General features: G+C 40.1%; 1 protein-coding gene across 6 annotated transcripts in view; it reads left to right on the top strand.

Annotated features, from left to right (window-relative positions):
* akt3a (v-akt murine thymoma viral oncogene homolog 3a) overlaps positions 1 to 17,788 on the top strand; it is a 460,369-nt gene extending 442,581 nt beyond the window's left edge. For all 6 annotated transcript variants that reach the window (XM_048601225.1, XM_048601227.1, XM_048601226.1 and 3 more), the window contains one exon: positions 17,570 to 17,788. In XM_048601225.1, the coding sequence (XP_048457182.1) occupies positions 17,570 to 17,788 (219 nt within the window). The remainder of the gene's footprint in view (positions 1 to 17,569) is intronic.
* The last annotated feature ends 1,181 nt before the right edge of the window (positions 17,789 to 18,969 follow it).

Here is an 18,969-nt window from a genome sequence, read left to right as displayed (position 1 = left end):
ACAAGTTACCTCTTATTCTGACAATACTTAAGCTTACTGCTATCCAAGATATAGCAGCCTATTTGACACTCCGTCTGTGCCACCTTAGACATTCACTTCCTCAATCACCTTAAACATTCACGTGCTCCACCACCAATGCACAGTGGCAGCAGTTTGTACTATATACAAGATGCACTGCAGAAGCTTACAAAGGCTTCTTCAAACAAGCTCATGCCAAGCTTGTAATCTCCACCATTTAGAAGTACTTGGACAACAGATGCACGAGGACACAACCACTTGCAAATTCCTCTCTAAGTTACAAGCCAACGTGAGTTGGAACTTGGCCATCCAGCACTGTCGCTGAAAAATCAGCGTGGATCTTGTCTCCGCCATGCCAGCACCCACATGCAGCAATGCTCACATTGTGAAAGAAGGAAAATAGATAAAGAAGATAGAAGTAGGGTGAACAATTTCAAGAAAGGAAATTTTAGAAAAGTCAAAAAATTTAACATGACCATTTTCTTCACTTTCTCACGAGAAAGTAAAAATAATGAAGGTATTGGAGCTCAGTTCCTTTTAGGTGCACGTGTAATTTTTGTCTTATTTTCCAAGATAGCCATATCTCTAGTTCCAGATCATGCATGGGATCTGCATTGAGCAAGAACATTCTATCATCTGCAGAGCAGCTAAGTTCGGTATATGATAAGTGGTATCAAAACCTTGAAAGATTTGCATAAACCCTCTTTGTACTCAGCACAAATCTACTAAACTTTAATGTTCTATAAGGTGAATCAGCGTGTTGAAGCTTGACTGGATGGATATTATTTTTTGAGCCTCTAACATCAGTATCTTACTTTTTGATCTTAATTTGGAAACTCATTAGCATGCCTTCCCAATATTCACAAAAGAATCTAAGATATATACCGCTGATAATGAAGCAAAAACAGAAATTGGTGGAGCTGTATACTTATACCACTGGTTATGAAGCAAAAACGGAAATTGCTGGAACAATTGTCTTCAGAACTGGACTAGAAATGTTAACTGTGCTTTCTTCCCACAGATGCTTCCAGATCTGCTGAGTTTCTCCAGCATTTTCTGTGTTTGTTTGCAATCTTCATCCTCTGCAGTTCTTTGTTTTATTATACCACTGGTTATGTTCTATGTTACTTAATAAATGAATGGAGAGGCAGGTGCTGGGGAAAAGGTAAGCTCTTGTAGATGCGTTACGTGACCGAAAGGTTTGTCAATGAGACAGTCATTGTAAAGGTGGTGAGAAAGAGGTGAAGTTTCCGTCGGGGAGGTAGGAAGGAAAAAGGTATGCATTGAAACAAAATTGGATGACTTGGATTGGGAGAAGTGAAAAAATAACATAACTCATAAGATTGGAGGATGTTAAAGTCAGGGACTGGAATAAGACTGTTGTGGAAGGACCCAAGTCCTTTGGGCGCTCTTCAAAAGTTGTGGACTGAAATGGGGAAGAACTGTTTTAAACAAGTGTTTCAAAGGATGGCTGTATGTTTTGACAAGCAAGTAACCAGACATCCATGGAAAGCATTGTAAATAGCTGTTTGAACAAGCAGTGATTGAAGTGGTTGCAGACAAACAGGACCTGAGATGTTGCAAAGAAATGCAACTGGATGGCAACAAGGAATTGATTGACCTGTGTACTAGTGACAAGTTGTCAATGCCACTGTGCATTTGCCTGCTAACAGCTGTGTGTTTAGTTATCAGTTAACTGAACAGTTTGGGGCTTGGAACAAGATACAGAGAAGGGACTTGATCTCCATAAATTCAGAAGCAGTCACTCTCTTTTCTGCAGTCAAAATTCACTTTAAACCTGGAGAAAAACAATCTTTCCTTCAACAGTTGCTATAAACTATGACTTTTAATTGATTAATCAGATATTTTACAAGCTAACCAGCTGCCATGTTTCTCTTGTGAATCAGTGGAACCGTTCAAAGAAAGATGACTTCAATGCAACATTCTGATCAGCTTAAGATCTATAACCATCTTTGCAGCAACCACCAATCTGCCTTCCAGCCTTTCTTAGCTCTATAACCTGTCTGTTTGTAATGAGAAGTTTATAAGAATATTAGACTTTTAATTCATAGTGTTATCTGCTGATGGTTTATAACTTTTATTTGTAACTAGAGTCTAATTACTTGTAATAAAAAATAATTCTTGCTGAGTACAGAAAGCTGATCTGTGCTTTCTATCAACTTGGGTCTGAAAATCAAGTAAATTTGGGAGTTTAATATACTTATTTTAAAATCTTTAACTTTTGTGATGACCCTGGGAATAGTGGGGCTTATTTTCCAGCATACTACACCAGTGATTCATGACTGTTGTATGAGGCAGTTAGTACCTGAATAGTGTTGTGAAGTTGGTGTGTGTAAAATTGTAAAGTGGGGGAAAGCATTGCATCGTCCCTTTAAAAGGTAGTGTTCTCTTCAGTGTTAAGAGTTAAAATGGATATCTGACCAGCAGGTGCACACAGAGAGCACCCGAATGGAAACATTTTGCATTGAACAGCCAAGCAGCATTTTTACCAGGACAACAAGTCTTTTCAAATGTAGCCAATCAATTTAAACCAAGCCTTTAGATACTAAAAACCTATCAAATTTAATTCTGATGGTGTTGACAACTTAGAACCAATCCAACTGTAAAGAAATTAATAGGTCATCAAAAGTATAAAGATGAGGGCATTTGGAAAATCAGGGAGAGCCAACTGCCAAGAGACAACACCTTTTAGCTCTCAGACAAAGCACCATCTAATTAATCAAAGGTACCATGGCACGTCTAGCTAAGAGTCTTTACAGAGAAAACATCCTTGACAACAGAATCAGCGGAAGAAAGGCATTTGTAACTTGAGATGGATAGAAGAAAGGCCAGAGAAGGCAGAGTGTCCAGAAGACACAGTCTGTTTGAACTTGGAGAGATTAAGTTTTAATTTATTGTTGTCTTATTAATTGGGTTTATGTAAGTGGGATTTGTGTTTATTTGAACAGCATTCCAGTAGAATTTACTTCTGTTACGGAATAGTTAGTACTTGGGGGAATTGTTCAGTTTGTTAGTAATTCTGTTAATTTGTTCATTGCTAGGGTTAAATAAAAAAATTGTTACTTGTTATTTATAAAGTCGATCAGGCATTTTCTTTCATTTAAGCTCCCCTTCTCCATAACAGTTTAGCAGATTAGGTGAGGTGAGACGAGCTTCTCTGCGTGTTTCGGGTTTTAATTATTAGAAGGGGACCTCTACTCCCATTGTAACAGATTGGTGGCTTGTATTTCGATTTTAATTATCAGAGGGGTTTGACCTCCTCTTTATAATAATAGGTTGACTGACATCATAAGATCTGCTAATCAGGACTGTTCCTGGGAGGAGCTAACTAGTTTCCAGTACAGATTTCTAGGTGCTAAATTCATGTAGCTAAACAGAAATGTGTACTTACTCTCGAGTCTAACCTGAGGTCCCAGAAGAGATTATCATGTAATTCAGAAGTTATGTAATTAGCTACTGAGTTCTGTGTAATAACCTATTCTTTCATCAAGACCAAACTTTCCTTCTGCTGAAAACTTTGCGTAGGCATCCTTTCCCAATTGGTATCAATATCTTAGACCAGTACTAATAAGAAGAATTGGTAGAAGTGAATCTGTACAAGGCATCACAGTTCCAGTAGACGCAACCACATGTTCCAAAGACAATGGGCAGGTGGTCAAGGATGAGGATTTTAATTTTACTCCAGCAAAATTCACAGGGCTGTCAAGTTTTGGTTCAGGCACGTTCCTTTCAGGAGGAGCCAGCATCCACCCATTCCAGGGAAGCATCCTGATGACATCACAGGGGGAAAAGGAGGCAAGGTTTTTGATTGGTCAGGTGCTAGTTTGTGTTAACCCATTCATTCTGTTAGTGCTGCAGGTGAAGGAATCTCACTGCAGTGCAAAGTAAATGTGCCTCAGTCTTTCTAAAGGGTTGGTACATTTAGTTCATCTTCTGGTTGGTACTGGGAGTTCCGATAGTGAGTAAGTTGGTGGGGGGGTGAGTTACTCGTTAGAAAGTAGTAACTGTAATTTTTAGGTTGCTAATTAAAATTTAACTTGTAAACTAACAGCCAGTAGAGGGTTAGTCATGTCAGTTGGTGGGGTTTATGTTACGTCTGCAAGGTGTGGTCAATTGTGGACACGGAGAACATCCCTGATAATTACATCAGGAAGTATACCCAGCTTCAGCTGCTCACTGAACGAATGGATCAGCTTGAGCAGCAGTTGGAAGCTCTAAGAAGCACACAAATGGTGGAGAGCGTCGCAGATAGAAGTTACAGAAACATGGTCATACCTAAGGTATAGGAAGATAGGTGGGTGACCATTACAGGGGACAATTAGTGAGTGCAGGAGTCCCCTGCAGCTGTCTCCCTGTCAAGCAAGTAGTCCATTTTGGTTTACTGATGACAGGGGTGGCCCGTCAGGTACTGGAAGCCCCTGGAGCAGTGGCACCACGAATGGACCTGCTGTACAGAGGGGAGGGACCAAGTGAGGTATAGCAATTGTAATTAGAGATTCGATAGTCAGGGGCACAGATAGGCACTTCTATGGCTGCAAGAGAAACTCCAGGATGGTATGTTGCTTCCTTGGTGCCAAGGTCATGGATGACTCTGAGTGGCTACAGGGCATTCTGAAACAGATAGAAGTAATTGTCCATATTGGCACAAATGACAGAGGTAGGAGAGTGACAAGGTGCCTTAATGACAAATCAAGGAGTTAGGTAGTAAACTAAAAAGCAAGACTGCTAGGGTAGTAATCTCAGGATTACTCCATGCCACGTGCTACTGAGGCCAGGAACAGAGACAGAGTACAATTAAACATGTGGCTAAAGAGCTGGTATAGTCGGTAGGACTTTAGATATGTGGATCAATAGGATGTGTTCCAGGAAAGGTGGGACCTATACAAGAAGGACGGGTTCTGTCTAAACTGGAGGGGCACCAATATCATCATCATAGAATCCCTAATGTGTGGAAACAGACCCTTCGGCCCATCAAGTCCACACGAACCCTTGGAGCATCCCATCCAGACCCATTCCCCCTACAACCCACCTAAGCTGCACATCCCTGAACACTATGGGCAATTTAGCATGGCCAATCCACCTAACCTACACACCTTTGGACTGTGGGAGAAAACCGGAGTACCCGGAGGAAATCCACGCAGACACGGGGACATTTGAGAGTGCTACTTGGGAGGGTTTAAAGTAGTGTGGTGGGGGCATGGTGGGAACCAAAGCAGCAGGTCAGGAAGTCAAGAGAGTGGAGATGAGCTTGAGACTGACGCCAAAATAGCTAAGAGAAAGAACATTCAGGGTGAGGTTCAGGGCAGTGGAACTGAACACTTGGACTGTATTTGTTTCAATACAACAAGTATAACAGGTAAGAACTTAGAGACTGGATTAATGTGTGCAGCTATGATGCTGCTATCACATAGACATGATTGAAAGAAGAACAGGATTGGCATCTTGATGTTCTAGAAAAGCGATGTTTTAGATGAGACAGAGGAGGAAACAAAAGAGATGGGGGAGTTGCATTACTGGTTAGAGAGCATATCCCAGCTGTGTTGATCCCCGGAGGGATCTTGCAGCGAGGCATTATGGGTAGACTCGGGAATAGGACGGGTGCATTTGCAATGCTGAGATTGTACTACAGACCGCTGAGCTGCCAGCAGGAGATAGAGAAAGAGATATGTAGTCAGATTCTGAAAAAGTGTGAAAATAACAGGGTTGTTGTGTTGGATGATTTTAACATCCCCCATGTTGACTGGGACTCCCTTAGTGGTTTGGATAGTTAGCAATTTGTTAGGCGTGTCTAGGAGGGTTTTTTGAAACAGTACATGGATAGTCCAGTGAGGGAGGTGGCAATACTGGACTTGGTATTGGGAAATGAGCCTGGCCGGGTGATCAATGTTTCGGTGGGGAAGCATTTTGGGACTAGTGACCATAATTCCATACATTTTTTGGATACTTATGGATAAGGACGAGAGTGGACCTTGGATAAAGGTGTTAAATTGGGGGAAGGCCAACTATAACTGAATTAGGCAAGAATTGGAGAATGTGGATTGGGAGCGGCTGTTTGAAGCTAAGTCTACATCCGATGTGGGAGTCTTTTAAAGATCAGTTGATTAGAGAAGAATATAGAGAAAGTAGGAAGGAGTTCAAACGGGGAGTTAGGAGGGCTAAAAGGAGCTATGAAATGTCCTTAGCCAGCAGGGTTAAAGAGGCACTTTATACATATATTAGCAGCAAGAGGGTAGCTAGGGAAACCATAGATCACTCAAGACTAAAGGAGGGAGGTTATGTTTGGAGCCAGAGAAAATGACTGAGATCCTTAATGAGTACTTTACATTGGTATTCACCAAAGAGAGGGGCACACGGGATGTTGAGGTTAGGGAAAGGTATTTGAACACTCTTGGGCAAGTCAACATAATGAAGGAATATTTGTTGGGTGTCTTGAAATGCATTAAGGTAGACAAGTCCCTGGGGCTGATATGATCTATCCCAGGATACTGTGGGAGATTATGGAGGAAATAGCAGGGGCCTTTACAGATATCTTTGTGTCTTCTTTGGCCTCAGGCGAGGTTCCAGAGGCCTGGAGAATGGCTAGTATTGTTCCTTTGTTTAAGACAGCAAACAGAGATAATCCAGATAATTACAAGCCAGTGAGCCTTGTAGAAGCTGGAGAAGATACTGAGAGACAGGATTTATTCACATTTGGAAGCGAGTGGATTTGTTAATGATAGGCAGCATGGGTTTGTGCGGGCAAGGTCATGTCGTCTCACCAACTTGATTGAGATTTTTGAGGAGCTGACAAGAATAATTGATGAGGAAAGGGCAATGGATGTTGTCTACATGATTTAGGAAGGCATTTGATAAGGTACCTCATGGCAGTCTGGTACAAAAGGTAGAATCTCATGGGATCGGGGTTAGCTGGCTAGATGGATACGAAACTAGCTTGGTCATAAAAGACAGAGAGTAGCAGTGAAAGAGTGCTTTTCTGAGTAGAGATTAGTAACTAGTGGTGTTCTGCAGGGATCTGTGCTGGGACCATTGTTGTTTGTAATATATATAAATGGTAGAGAGGAAAATGTAGGTGGTCTGATTCGTAAGTTTGCGGATGACAGCAAAATTAATGGAGTTGCAGATAGTGAAGAGGATCGTCAAAGGTTCCAGTGGGATATAGATAGATTGCAGATTTGGGCAGAGAAATGGCAGATGAAGTTTAATCCAGACAAATGCAAGGTGATGCATTTTAGAAGATCAAATTCAGGTGCAGATTATACAATGGATGGCAGAACCCTTAGGAGCATTAACATACAGAGGGATCTGGATGTACGGGTCCACAGATGCCTGAAAGTGGCAACACAGGTGGATAAGGTGGTCAAAAAGGCATATAGCAGGCTTGCCTTCATTGAATAAAAAAAGTTGGCAAGTTATGGAATAGCAGAAATAAACTTTGGTTAGGCCACATTTGGAATATTGTGTGCAGTTTTGGTCACCACACTACCAGAAGGACTTGGATGCTTTGGAGAGGATGTAGAGAAGGTTTACCAGGATGTTGCCTGGTTTGGAGGATTTTAATTATGAAGAGAGGTTGGATAAACTCGGATTATTTTCTCCAGAAAGACGGGAGGCTGAGGAGCAACATGATGGGGGTCTACAAAATTGAGAGGCAGAGATAGGGTGGAAAGGTCATCTACATGAGAGCAAAGGTTCAAAGTGGTAGGAGGAAAGTTTTTGGGAGATGTGCAGAGAACATTTTTCACACAGAGGATGGTGGATGCCTGCAACACGCTGCCAGTAGAGGTGGTGGAAGCAGGTACATTAGCAATGTTTAAGGTACATCTTGATAGATGCATCAACAGGAGGAGAACAGAGGGCAATAGGTATCGGGTCTAAATAAGGGTTTGGATTGGTGCAGGTTTGGTGGGCCAAAGTGCCGGTTCCTGTGTTGTAGTGTGTGGGAAATGAAATGAGAAGTAAGATTTTGAACAATTTAGGGCTTGTGGAGATTAGGATGCCAGGAAAATAATTGGGCAAAGTGGAGGTTGGGGTGGTGAAGTAAAGAATAAGCATTGTAACTATTTCATGTGACAAGGTAGGGTTAGACCTGGGAAATGTCAGATTAGAAGTAAAAAGCCTCTGGGCCGGTTGTGATTTGTGATTTAATGTTCAGTTCTGGGTCACACAGAATATGGAGATTGTGTAGTTTATTTCAACTTAAGCAAACAATCAGTTGAAGAAATGCAGATTGTTTTTTGTAGTGTATTCTAAATGGTTACACCAGCCACATTTCTTTCACTTGTTTCAGACTTCAAACAACCAGGAAACAAAAAGATTCACACAAACAATGAGAACACCTACAGAAAGGATTATAACACATTGTCGGAGAGGGCTTCTTTACAAAAGTACAGAAATTGAAGTCCAGAGTGTTTTTAAAAATTGTTTCTGGGAAGCATGCGTTGCTGGCTAGGACAGCATTTATTGTGCATTTTTAAATGGAGAAGTGGTGTTGAACTACCTTCTTCAGCTGCTGCAATCCTTAGGGTATAAGGATAGCCGCAGTGCTATTAGAAAGAGACTTTCTTAATTTTGATATGGCAACAGTGAAGAAAAAGAACAATTATTACTCCAAGTCAAGATCATTTGTGGCTAGGAGTGGAACCTGTAGTTGGTTGCATTCCCCTGCATCTGCTGCCTTTGTCTTGCAAAGTATTACAGGTAACAAGGTGTAGAGCTGGATGAACGCAGCAGGCCAAGCAGCATCAGAGGAGCAGAAAGGCTGACGTTTCGGGCCTAGATCCTTCTTCAGAAGTATTCTTAGTATTACAGGTTGTGGGTTTGTGAGATTTTACAGGCACAATGTAGACTCTGGGTATCCAAAAGCATAGAAGGTGAGATAATGCTAAAAACTACAGCACATGAAAGTCTAAGAAAAGCGCTTTTAGAAGGCTTAGAGGAGTGTAGAAAGTGGTGGTGAAGAATGAAGTTAGAAATGCAAAGAGTAGATACAAGAAAATGGTGACTGATAAAACTGAAGAAAATATAAAGATGTTTTATCAGTACATTGCTACCCTCTGTGCATTCTCTAAGTGGTGCTCAACATGGAGGAGTACTAATCCATTAGCCAAGTGAGGGATTCATAAGTGGTAATCACAGAAAGTTTGACCTGGTGCTATGAAACTTCATAGGATCCAAAGTCTATGCTGAAGACTCCCAGGACAACTCTCCTGAATGTATACTACAGTGCCACTGTCTCTAATGAATCTGTCCTGCCAGTGGATTGGGACGTAGCCAGGGCCCATTATGGTAATGTCTGGAACTAATCTGGGAATCGTACCTATTAGACATTATCAGGTTGCAGCTTGATTAGTCTGTGGGACATGGTTGACAGGGCTGCATTTGCTGTTGTTGTTTTTCTGGTCCATAGGTCTTTCCTGAATGTTCTTTCCGGTTTCATTCCGTTCAGTAGATTTTGTGGTGTTTTGCTACAACTAAGTGATTTGGCAAGCCATTTCAGAGGAATTTAATATTAAAGTGTATTTCTGAGCCTGGAGTCACATGTAGATGAGGACAATCAGATTTCCTTTCCTAAAGTCGTCATTAAACCAGATGTTTGTTTATAGCAAACGACAATGATTATATTAAGGGGAGACAATGATCTCGTGTAATTTCGCTAGACTAGGAATCCAGAAATTCAAGCAATATCTGAGAATCTGGGTTTAAATACCACCATGGCAGATGGTGAAATTTAAATTCAATAAAAATCTGGAATTAAAAGTCTAGTGATGACCGTGAAAATAGTGACAATTGTCATAAAAACCCATCTGTTTCACTAATATTACTTAGGGAAACTTTAGAATATTTGGTTTGGCCTACATGTAACTGACAGAAATGTGATTGACTTTTAATTGACCTCTGAAATGGCCTAGTATGCCATCCATTTGCAACAATCACCAGAAAGTTTCAAAAAAGCAATGAAACCAGACAGACCACCTGGCATGAACTAAGGTACCAGAGGCAAAAGTGGTAAACACAGCCTTGACAGCTCTGCAAAATCCTCTGTATTAATGCAACAATAAAAGCAAAATACTGCAGTGCTGGAAATGTGGAACAAATACGGAGAATGCTGGAGAAAATCAGCAGGTCTGGCAGCATCTGTGGGGAAAAATAGAATTAATGTTTTGAATCTGGTAATACTATTGGAGGTGAGCTGTCTCACAGACTAGTCAAGCAACAGCCCAAAATAGCACTAATGACATTACCATCTAGAAATTTTCAAGGTCCCCCTCCAAGCCACTTGCAACCCTGACTTTGAAATATATCACTGTTCCTTCAGTGGATCAAAAAAACTAGGCATAGGTAATAAATGCTGGCCCAATCAGTGATGTCCATGTCCTGTAAATGTATAAAAAAAAGAGCTGTTTGACTAGTTTTCAAATCTAGATTGTTAAAAATTGAATTCACATATTATCATGTCTCATGGTGAGATCCAAACCCATCTGCCCAGAAGAAATTGCTGGAAAAGCTTAGCAGGTCTGGCAGCATCTGTAGAGAGAAAGCAGAGTTAATGTTTCAGGTCCTGTGAACCTTCTTCAGAACACTCCTCGAGATGACCTATGAAGAGATTAAGCAAAATGGGCCTATATTCTCTAGAGTTTTGAAGAATAAGAGGTGATCTCATTGAAACGTACAATACAATTAAAAGGATAAATAGGGTCAGTGCAAATAAAATGTTGCCCCAGTTAGGGAGTCTCCAACCAGGGAGCACAATTTAAAAATAAGGGGAATGCTACTTACATCCGAGATGAAAATAGTTATATTTTCTCCAGGTTGTGAACCTTTAGAATTCTCTACCATGAGGCAGTGGAGGCTCAGTCTTTGAGTATGTTTAAGGTAGAGATTGATAGATGTATGATTACCAGTGGCGTACGGAGTTATGAGGATGGGATGAGTGAAAAGCACTGGTGTTCAATCAGCCATAATTGTATTGAATGTTGGAACAAGCTTAGAGTCATAGAGTCGTATCAACACAGTAACAGACCCTTCGGCCCAACTAGTCCACGCCGACCATATTCCCAAACTAAACTAGTCCCACCTGGCTGTGTTTTGCCCATATCCCTTCAGACCTTTCCTATTCATGTACTTACCCAAATGTCTTTTAAATGTTCTAACTGTACCTTTATCCGCCACTTCGTCTGGCAGTTCATTCCACATACCATCTACTCACTGTGTTTAAAAAAAAGTTGCCCCTTGTCCTTTTTAAATCTTTCTCCTCTCACCTTAAAAAATATGCTGGATGGACTAATTGGCCGATTCCTGTTGCTATCCCATTTTTTTATCGAGGAAGCTTACTTATCTAATTGTGCTATTTCAGTTCTCATAGAAATATAATAAAGGAACTATTTGGTTCGGGGAATGCAGACGTGAATCAACTATGCTAGTCAAGTGGTTAGGTTACTGGGTGAGTAAAAGTGACTATGCAGCAGTCAGATTATGGATACATCCTTATCCTTGTGGAAACATAGTTGGTTATCAGCTATTCTCACCAAGTCACTAAGTTGTATCAAACTGTTGAAAAGAATAATTGCAGTATGAAGGTCCACCACCACCTTCCCAGATATCAAAGCCAAGAAAGGCCTACCTTACTAGCACCAAGGAATTAATTTTACAATGGTTCCTACTTATTTTTTCTATATAAAGAACTTCAGTTTGTAAATTAACAATAAGTTACATGGAAAATTACTGCAGTTCAGGAACCAGAAACTTTATCTGGGACTGAGGAGCTGGAGAATAGGAGCTATCACTAGCAGGAAAGTATAATCACTTAACAAGTTTCTATACACTGCTTCCATTATAAATAGACTTCAGAGTTTACGGTGTCTAAAACAAAAGATACAAATACCTTACAATATTCAGGAGGATGTAAGTAATGAAGATAGGAAATACATGCACATGTAAGGTTTTTAATATGATATTTTAACACACAAGACTGCAGCAGTTATCGTAATAATCCCGTTGCCACATTTGCTACTTCTTTGTTAGTTTTTTTTAATTTTAAGTTCTGATGTTTACAATTGGGTTTGCTTTGGTGAACTTTTCACACTCTCTAATGCATGAGTTGAATGCTGTTGAGCAGAATTTGATCCATGTGTCACCAGAGGTGGGGGGGCCAGGATGTTTCCCTTGCCCAAATAACTGTACTTTCATGTCGGTAAACATTTAAAATTGATGCTTTATTTAAAAAAAAATCTTCCTTGCTGTAAATGTTTGAGCTTCTTTAAACTACTTGGAATAGTCTGAAGGCCTGAATGAGGCTTTTGCTCTGGTTCTTAACTACCACTAACTGCATTACAAACGGAGCCTCTCAATTCAACAATCTAGTAGTCTGTTCTGTACCACCACAACTTTATTTTTCAGTTGCTGTGCCATTTTTGCCTACTGCTACCAATTATCTTAGCATAGCAATCTTGCAGTCTTGTATCCCTGCTACTTCTGTTTGTTTTTGAAGATGGTCCTCTGTATGGAATACTAATATAACGTTATTGGTGTCAAGCAACTTTCTGATTTGTGCTTGACATACCTTTGTCTTGAATCCTGGACGAGCAAGGCTGAACAGCTTTCCATCTGGACAGATATGCTAGGCAGAAGAAAAGGCTGAACAGGTTTCCTTTCGCTGGCTTAGATATATCTTTGGTACCTCTCGACAGGACGAGATCAGAATAACGTAAATAGGAGCAGAAGTAAGCCATTTCGCTTTTAGAGCCCTCTCTGCCAGTCAATAAAATCATAGCTGATTTATTTGTGACCTTAATTCCACCTTTTCCGCCTCACAGATTTAAAATTTTGAACTCAACATTGAATGTATTCAATGACTCAGCCTCCACTGCTCTCTGTGGAAGACAACATTTTAAGTCAAATTCCTGGATCATGCTAATGCCACCTGGATCCATTCATTGCTAACCCGACAACATCTGTGCTGTATTTGCTACAATCATTGAAAACATGATAGCTGAATACTCAAGGACTTGGTGCACCATGACCTGGCCACTGGGTCATGACTATCTGAACATCTATACCACTGCCTTAGGGACTATCAATACATGAAGGAGGAGTATGTTAATGCAGACAACTAGGAAAAGGTTGTAAATGGAGCTTGACTGTATGGAAGGGTAGTGGAAGTGGGTCTTGAAGGGAATACAAAAGAAATTCTGCTTTCTGTAAAGAGAACCCAGAAAAAATAGAAAACATTGAATCATGAATCTTCTCATCCCACTGATTTCCTCTGCAGCAAATGAAGCAGAGACTATCATGCTAGATAGGGCTCCCAAGTAACAGTAGCAATGCTAAAGAGAGGATCGCCATGACCAAACCATTGTTTTATCCGACTGTAGGGTGCCACTATAATGAATCTTGGTTTATTGTTTTGACTTGGTTTCTAAACTGTTCCACTTTGCACAAGATTCCCATGGTTTGTACCATGGCATTAGTCATGCGGCTTGATATCCATTGCATTTAATATTGAAATATATGTTTCTCTAGTTATCTGAGATCAGACTTGGAAATATTTGGTAGAATATTTGACTTTTGCCTGTAACTCTGAATAATGTGATGTTCCAAATGTATAACTTGTTAGACATATTATGTGCAAGTATATAGGTTGGAACTATGAGTTAGATTGATAACAGGAAGCAGATGTGCTGGCTAAAATCTGATTCAAATCAAATAATTGGGATGTACGTATCTATTTATTTATAGTGAACGTCATCTCCAATCTTCTTTCTGTGCAGCTTTTGAACATGTTGTGTCCTCATAAATCTATCCCCTTCCCTGAATGTCTTGCTTGAATTCCTCTATTCACATGTCCACTCTTGCAGCAGTATTGAACCTGCTCTTGTCATATTTACAAATGGCATACAGTGATCTCTGGCCATTATCTCGTATAATTTCTCTACTTGTTTACCAGCTTTCAATGTTGACTCATAACTCTTCTCCAGTCTTTTCTCCTGTTGACGAGTTGCATGGAATTATGCTTGCCTTGATCCATTCCTGTTTACTTGTGGATAGATAATCATCTGCAATTGGTTCTCTTCCCACACCTGCACCATTACATTTGGTGTCCCATGTGGAAGGATTACCTCCAATTCTCATCTACACTATCCCTTGGCAACATTATCCAAAAGCATAGCATCAACTTCTACATTAGATAACACTGTTGTGATCACAGCTGATACTAGAAAAGTCAGGTTCCAGAGTGGAACCCGATTTAAAGACCGCAAGTTTTATTTTTGCAATCTGATTATGGTGATGGTTAATCAGTGAACATATTTACATGAGACTTGGGAAGGGACACTGAGAAGTGTTATCAGACCAGGCCTCAATGTGGAACACCAAAAGAGGTGCTTTGTGCTGAGAGTTCCTGAAGATTGAGGGAACCAAGATCCTTGATCCACAGCTCTCATCAGGAAACCTGATTTTCCATGGCTCATGTTTAAAATGTTGGAACAGTGAGGCTTATGATTTATGATCAAATTTAAGGTGCTAACATATTGAAAAGGGTTGGTCATCCACCCACCTGCACATCTTAGTTAAAGCTGGGAGGCAATAGGTTTGAGGCTGGTTTGGAGCAGGATTCTGATTTTCGGGACTCTAACCAACCATGGTCAGTGACTCTCACCTTGAGTTCAGCTCTTTTATCTGTGTTGAGATGAAGTCAGGAGGTTTAGCATTTGACTGAGTATTGTAGCAAAACTGAAGCCAATGGATATAAGAGAGAAAGCTTTTCCATGGCTGGAGGCATATTTAGTGCAATTGAAGGTTGTTGGGTTGTTAATCAATCATATCCTCAGGAGACAGTAAGGACTGCAGATGCTGGAAGTTAGAGTCTATGACTGTGGAGCTGGAAAAGCACAGCAGATCAGACTGCATCCAAGGAGCAGGAAAGTCAATGTCTCAGGCCGAAACATTGACTTTCCTGCTCCTCGGATACTGTCATTCCCAGGAATTCCTCAGGATTTTGTCCTTGGCCCAATCGCCTTCAGCTATTCTTTGATGACTTTCCTACCATAAGATCAGAAGTGAAGATGTTCGTTGATGATTGCACAATGTTCAGTACCATTTGCAGTTCTTCAGATACTGCAACAATAGGTCCATATGCAGCATTTCCTGAATGACATTTGAATTTGGGCTGATACCTGGTAAGTTACGTTCATGCAACAATAGCAACAGGCATTGACCATCTCCAGCAAGTGAGAATTCAACCATCACCCCTTGAAGTTTAATGATACATTTATTACTGAATCATTGACTATTAACATCCTAATGGTTACCATAACCAGAAACTGAACTGGATCAGCCACATAAATACAGTGGCTACAAGAGAGAATCAGAGCTAGGAGTTCTGTGGGGCATTACTCGCCACCCATCTCCAAAGCTTGTCCAGCAGTTACAAAGTGTAACTCAGGAGTGTAATAGAATAATCTCCACTTGCCTGGATGAGTGCAGCTTCAAAAACACTCGAAATTTGGCATCATCCAAAACAAAGCAGTTGCCTTGATTGGCACTTCACACACTACCTAAGACATTAATGCGCTCCACTAACCTATGCTGTGGTGGCAGCAGTATGTACCATAATGTGCTGCCAAGCCTCCTTTGCCAGCATCTTCTAAAAGGATGATTGCCAACAGCCTAGAAGGATAAGGGAAGCAGATTTCTGAGCACCATAATTTGTATGTTCCTCTCCAATCCCCATGTCATCCTGGAATTATATTGCTGTTCGTTGTATTTCTCTTGTAACTGGACCAAAATCACAGAGCTCCCTAACAGCACTGTGATGGACTCCATCAATTCAAAAAGGGGGCTCACCAATACCTTTTAAAGGGCAAAAACAGAAGTTGCTGGAAAAGCTCAGCAGGTCTGGCAGCCTCTGTGAAAACAAAATCAGAGTTAACATTTCGGGTCCTGTGACCCTTCCTCAGAACACTGGCTCTTTGGTCCCTTTTCAAGGGCAGTTGGTGATAGACAACACACTGCCACTGCCAGCAATGCTCATGTCCCATGAAAGAATTAAAAAAAAAGTGTCAAACTTTGGCTAAACTGCACTTATGAGTACCTTATGCAATTCTGGTTGTGGTATATATTAAAAAAAGAGGCACTGGAGTAGGCGCAGAGAAGATTTACAAGTATAATGACAAATGCGTGGGTATACATACCAGGAAAAGATTGGCAGGTTGTGTCTCTTTGATGCTTGAAAAAAAAGGCTGAGGAGTCACCTAATATCACAAATAAGGCATAACAAATCATGAAAGGTTTGATAGAGTGCATATAGAAAAAATGATTCCTGTTGTGGGGAGAGAGCATAACTATAAGCCAGTAATATGGGAGTCACCAAAAAAAATTGAATATAACATTCAGAAGAAACTTCTTTACCTAGTGAGTGGCAAAATGTGGAGCATGCTAGCATAGAGAGTTTTTTTAAGCAAACATTGCAGATGTATTTCATGGAAATCAGACAATCTTCTGAAGGAGGAGCAAATAGATGGTTCCAATAGTAGATTTAAGTAAGAAAAAGCTAGGAAAGGACTTGTGGAAGTTAAACACTGGCATGGATTGTTTTGGGCTTATTTTGTTACTATGTTACCTGATCTCTATGTACTTTCTACCCATGTGCAAAAATAGGTGGCATGGGGGAAATGAATACAGTTGATATGTTGATTGATACATCATTGAAATATCACATGTGAAGCTTTCAGTAACTGAAAAGGACTCTTTTTTTTACAGACTAAATTGCAAATACAAACAAAATACATAGAAAAATCAATTTTAATTTGGAACTGTGATAAATTTTGTTCCTGTAAATGGATTATTTGGAGTTCTCCTGATATGTCATGGTGTGGAAAGTGTCAAAATTGAATTGCAATGACTTTATTTATTAAAAAAAACCAAATTGTATCAAATTTTAGATATCATGCCAAACGGCATCAATTGTCTAGCCATGTAGCTGGCAAACTAACTCCTGGCAACTCTGTCCTCTACAAGCTTTCATTGTTCCTGTGATATCTCTCACTCTGTCTCTATAAAATCTTGCTATATCTGTCTAAATTTTGGCATAATCTGCTTCTCCCTTCATTGCATTGAAGCGCAAGCAGAATGTTTGTGTAGAACTATGGTTTGACTGTACCCCGCTAAGAGAAATTTATTAGACAGTTTGAATTATATTAGAATTTTTTTCTTATGTGTTCTTGCTGAGCAAGGAGTGATGTCTGTTCAAACACTTCTGGTATGAACTTGGATATTATTATCTTTATACAGGAGGAAATATTGATATTTTAAGAAAATATGGCTAAAATTTCACTTGTGCACAAAACATTGCGCATTTTAATAGAAATGAAAGCATCAGGTGCATTCCTTACTTAATGACAGGACCATTTTAAAGTATGTTGTTTCATTCATACTTAAGTCCTGTGTCTGAAAATTTACATTAATAATACTTCTGGTAAACTGAAAACTCAAAATTACTGTCAGGCTATAACAAACATGTCCTTTATTTGTATAGGTTTTGGAAGACAACGACTATGGCCGTGCTGTTGACTGGTGGGGTCTAGGTGTTGTTATGTATGAGATGATGTGTGGCCGGCTACCTTTTTACAATCAGGACCATGAGAAGCTTTTTGAATTGATTCTGATGGAGGACATTAAATTTCCGAGAACTCTTTCATCTGATGCAAAATCATTACTCTCTGGATTGCTTATAAAAGATCCGAATAAAAGGTAATTAATCATATGTTTCTAGAAAAAACTCCCTTGTGTTCTTTTTTCGATTTTGGTGTGTTCTTGAACTGATGCATATGCGGTATCATGGGTAATTTATGGAACACTGCTGTCTATCATCAATGTGATCTATCCTCTGAGATAGCAGAACTCAACATATTAGATGAGAGTTAATGTGAACAATTCTTCCTATACTTATTGAGGAAATATATGTGTGCCATGAGTAAAGCTGCATGTGCATCTATCAGTGTTAATGTATTTTTGGTGAATATTCTAGAGTCATTCCTGATACTGATTGAAGCTTCTTGCTTTGATCTGGTTTGGTAAGAAACATCATGCATACCAGGATTTGGTCAATGAAAGTATAACCAGCTTAGATAGAATTTCTGTATTTTGTAATGTCATTGTAGTGCATGTGACCAATGCAATGATTTTAATCCAACTTACCTGACGTGAATGTGGGGAGAGAAGTTTGATTCAGATGAGAAGCCTGCTTGAAATCCCATCCAATTTTACAAAGTCTAAAATTAGATAAAAGGGCTCTTGTGGCGCAGTGATAGTTACTGCTTTTGGGTCAAAATGTCCTGATGCCATTCCCACCAAAGATCTATCCTAACATGTCTGAGCAGCCTTACAAAAAATATCTAAAATCAGATGGAGTATAAAATAGGTGTCTGAACTGAACCTGTCCATAAGACGTACGAGCAGAAGTAGGCCATTCAGTGAGTTCGCGGTTGATCTAATAATCCTTAGCTCCACTTTCCTGTCTTTTCTCCATAACCCTCCATTCCCTTACATTTTAAAAATCTATCTCAGCCTTGAATCTACTTAATTACTCAGCCTCAACAGTCCTTTGTGGTAAAGAGTTCCACAATTTCACTGACCTCTGAGATAAGAAATTCCTCCTAATCTCTGTTTTAAAAGGGAGATCCCTTATCCTGAGATTAGGCTCTCTGGTCTTAACCTCCTCAACAAGGGGAAACAAACTTTCTGCACTTACCCTGTCAAGTCTCCTAAGAATTTTGCATATTTCAATAAAGGTCACCTCTCATTCTTCTAAACTACAATGAGTACAGGCCAAACCCCAACTCATAAAACAGTCCCTCCATACCTGAGATAACAAGGTGTAGAGCTGGATGAACACAGCAGGCCAAGCAGCATCAGAGGAGCAGGAAGGCTGACGTT

Source organism: Rhincodon typus, chromosome 9 (genome assembly GCF_021869965.1).
Source record: "Rhincodon typus isolate 14 chromosome 9, sRhiTyp1.1, whole genome shotgun sequence".
Classification (NCBI taxonomy): Eukaryota; Metazoa; Chordata; class Chondrichthyes; order Orectolobiformes; family Rhincodontidae; genus Rhincodon; species Rhincodon typus.
Note: the sequence above shows the minus strand (reverse complement) of the source record. Positions and strands in the feature narration are given on the sequence as shown.